Source organism: Phoenix dactylifera, mitochondrion, assembly GCF_009389715.1.
Source record: "Phoenix dactylifera mitochondrion, complete genome".
NCBI lineage: Eukaryota > Viridiplantae > Streptophyta > Magnoliopsida > Arecales > Arecaceae > Phoenix > Phoenix dactylifera.
The window spans coordinates 434,581-437,500 of NC_016740.1; the positions used below are offsets into that span (position 1 = coordinate 434,581).

Genomic DNA, 2,920 nt, shown 5'->3' on the forward strand with positions numbered 1-2,920 from the left:
CTATGTTTCAAGCACTCCTTCTTGAAAGAAAACAACTCAAAAGAGTCTTCCCATTCAAGCACTACTTGTAGCTACCTATCCCGACAACTACTAAACGCTATGAAAGTAATATAACTGCTCTATAGCTAGAAAGCGTGCTCCTACTATACTATATTATATATAAAGCGGCTGGAAAAGCCATACAACTGTTATGCCTGCAATGAACCTGCTATGAAAACGATACACCTGTTCTACTGACCTGTGGCTCTACCATTTGTAGAGAAGAAAGAAGTCACAACACAAAGGAAAGCTTAAAAGAACAACTACTTGATAAGGTGTTGCTAAGAGACAATACAAAGTAATAAAGCAGTTATTCCAGTAACACACCAGCTATGCTATGAAAGTGGATGTATAGGCCTCCTTTCCCATACCCAATCCAAGAGAGCATCCTAGTGGGCCTCTTTGTTGGCGGTGAAGCAAGCAAACGTCTCATTTTGTTCATTGCGAGGTTAAGAAAGGGAGCCAATCCGCGGAGTCATTTTTCTCTATGAATTGGATATTTCATTTAGGTAATGCCAAGGTTGATTCACCGAACGGAAGGAAAAGGGTGTGGGTCAATCCAAAGACCGGGACTTTTCCCTGACTGGCCTGATTGGACCGCTCTGCCTACTGGGCCTGGCTACCCCGCAACTTACCGCTTCAAAGCCCTATCCTTGGCTACCGCTTGCTTGCTCACTGCCCTTGCTGCTGCTAGCTTTCTGGCTACTGGACTACTTGCTTGCGGCTGAAACCGGCTTTCTTGGCTATGCTACTTTGCTACCGGCAGGACTGCTGCTACGACTACATGCGCATCTAGTGCAGTGGCTTGGAAGCAAGCTACCTTGACCATCTTCCGAAGTTCTAAATAATATACTGATCAAAGTTCCGTCACGGACTGCTCTACATTCAGCCACGCCACAGTGACTTCCGAAGCGCTACGGACGGGACGAAATCCGGCAGCTTATTGCTGGCTCTGAATAACCAGCCCAGCAATAAGCTAAATTCTTCCATAACATAACGGGGCGAGGTTGCGCGCGAGCCGAGTGACGTAGGTGCACAAGAGTACTTCGCGCCACAACCATCTCTTTTTTATAGGTTCTACGGACCGATGCCTGCTGCTTCATCTGGTAGAAAAGATTCATAGATATGCCTGTAATTAGAAGGAAGAACCGCCATAAAAATCTTCCTCGTGTATCGTCTGTAGCAGAACTATGAACGGGAGCTAGCAATCCGGACCGTATTGAAAAGGTTCCTGAGACACAGCATGGAAGAGTCAAAATATTAAGAAGCGAGATCCAAGAATGAAGAAGGGGTAGAATTACTGAATGAATACGAGCTGTGGCTAATACCCGAGGCATAAAAGAGGCATTTTCTACGGGATCCCGAAACCACCAGCCACCCCGACCTAATTCATGATGAGCCCACCAACTTCCTGGCGAGATGCCTACGGTTAAAAACAACCGACATGTCAAGATCCAAATTCGAATTGGTTCCTGGTCCTGGTCAGAGACCACTGTGTTCGCGCCGGCGGTCCAACAAAGAGGCGAAGTCGTGGTCTCTTTCTTTCCATTACGAACGACACGCTTCGCCTGCTCCCTCCCCGTGTCCATTAGCGCTCCTGTCCAGAGCGAAGAGAAGGCGAAAAAGCGCCGCCGAAGCAGCATGAGCAGGCTTCTATTGCTACGCAACAATAGAGCAGGTGCGCCGCCCACAAAATGTTTGAATGATCGGGTAAAGAGCGAGCTTCTTATATGGGATCCGACGCATCCAGCAGAGCGAAGCAGCCTTCCATTCTTTTCGGCGGCATCCTTCCGCATTGGCGGCGAGTGGAGTGCCACAATCCCATTCATCATTTTTGATCTACATAAGCCAAAGCCCATAGCACTGGCGACGTCTCCGGCATAAATGCGAGGAGGATGTATAGCTGATAGAGGATCTTGTGGAACAGGATTTGATTCTGCAAGCGGTTCGGTACGAACGAAGAAATTTCGAACAAAAGGATCGGAACTCGCTGATAGGAAAGGAGAGAAAAACAAAGCAATGCCAAGAGCTCCGTCAATCCGCTGTTCTTCGATAGACGAAGCTCTCTCTTTTTCATCTCGTGCCAGATGCAACAAAAGATTAGTCCTTTTTCCTTCTCGCGAACCACGGGAGCGCCCAGCGCCCAGAAGAGCAAAGCTCATTTTCCTTCCAGGGTAAAGCGGCGCATAAAAAAGGGCTGGCCCGTCAAAAGTCCGGTTCCTTCGCGAACGAAGTTCAGAATCAACAAGGGTTCGTAGAACGAAGGGAGTGTACAACTGGGGCGCAGCCCCACTTTTTTGTTGGAGAGATAGAATGGAGTTCTTCACGAAGTTCGAGACAAAGGAAAAAAGAAAAGTTTCTCTATAGCCTCTTCGTTTTGAGACATTATGGCTTTGGGGTCGACCCCGGTAACAAAGAAGGAATCCATAAAAAAAAGGGATCCAACACCATGATAAAATACTACCCTCATGATTAGACCATGTCCCTGAAATTTGATAAAAGAAAGGTGCATTAGCGGTTAATACGTTGTAATTGGATAAGTTATTAGGAATATGACGGAACGAAAGACCAAGGAAAGGAATAAGAATGCACCAAAATGCAGGTGCTGCACCAAACGCTGGTGGTTCTTTCTTGTTGTAAGTGAATGCAACGAAAAGACCCGGAAATAACGAATAATGAGAGAATTCATTTATAGACATTTCGTGCTCATTTCAAAATTTCTGCTTTGTTATTCCCATCATCCGGTAACCACAGGATGATCCCAATCTCCTTTTAGTAATAGATCTTTTTGATATGTCTCAGTCTCCGCGGCAAGGAAGAGAAAATGCATCGAGTCCTTTATCAAGAAAGTGGACGAGCATGGTGGTCCCTATATCTCTGA

General features: G+C 46.4%; 1 protein-coding gene across 1 annotated transcript; it reads right to left on the reverse strand.

Annotated features, from left to right (window-relative positions):
• Window positions 1-953: 953 nt before the first annotated feature.
• Window positions 954-2,738, reverse strand: ccmFn (cytochrome c biogenesis Fn). Its single transcript has one exon. It carries the CDS (start codon window positions 2,736-2,738, stop codon window positions 954-956), a length of 1,785 nt encoding a protein of 594 aa, YP_005090386.1.
• Window positions 2,739-2,920: the final 182 nt, after the last annotated feature.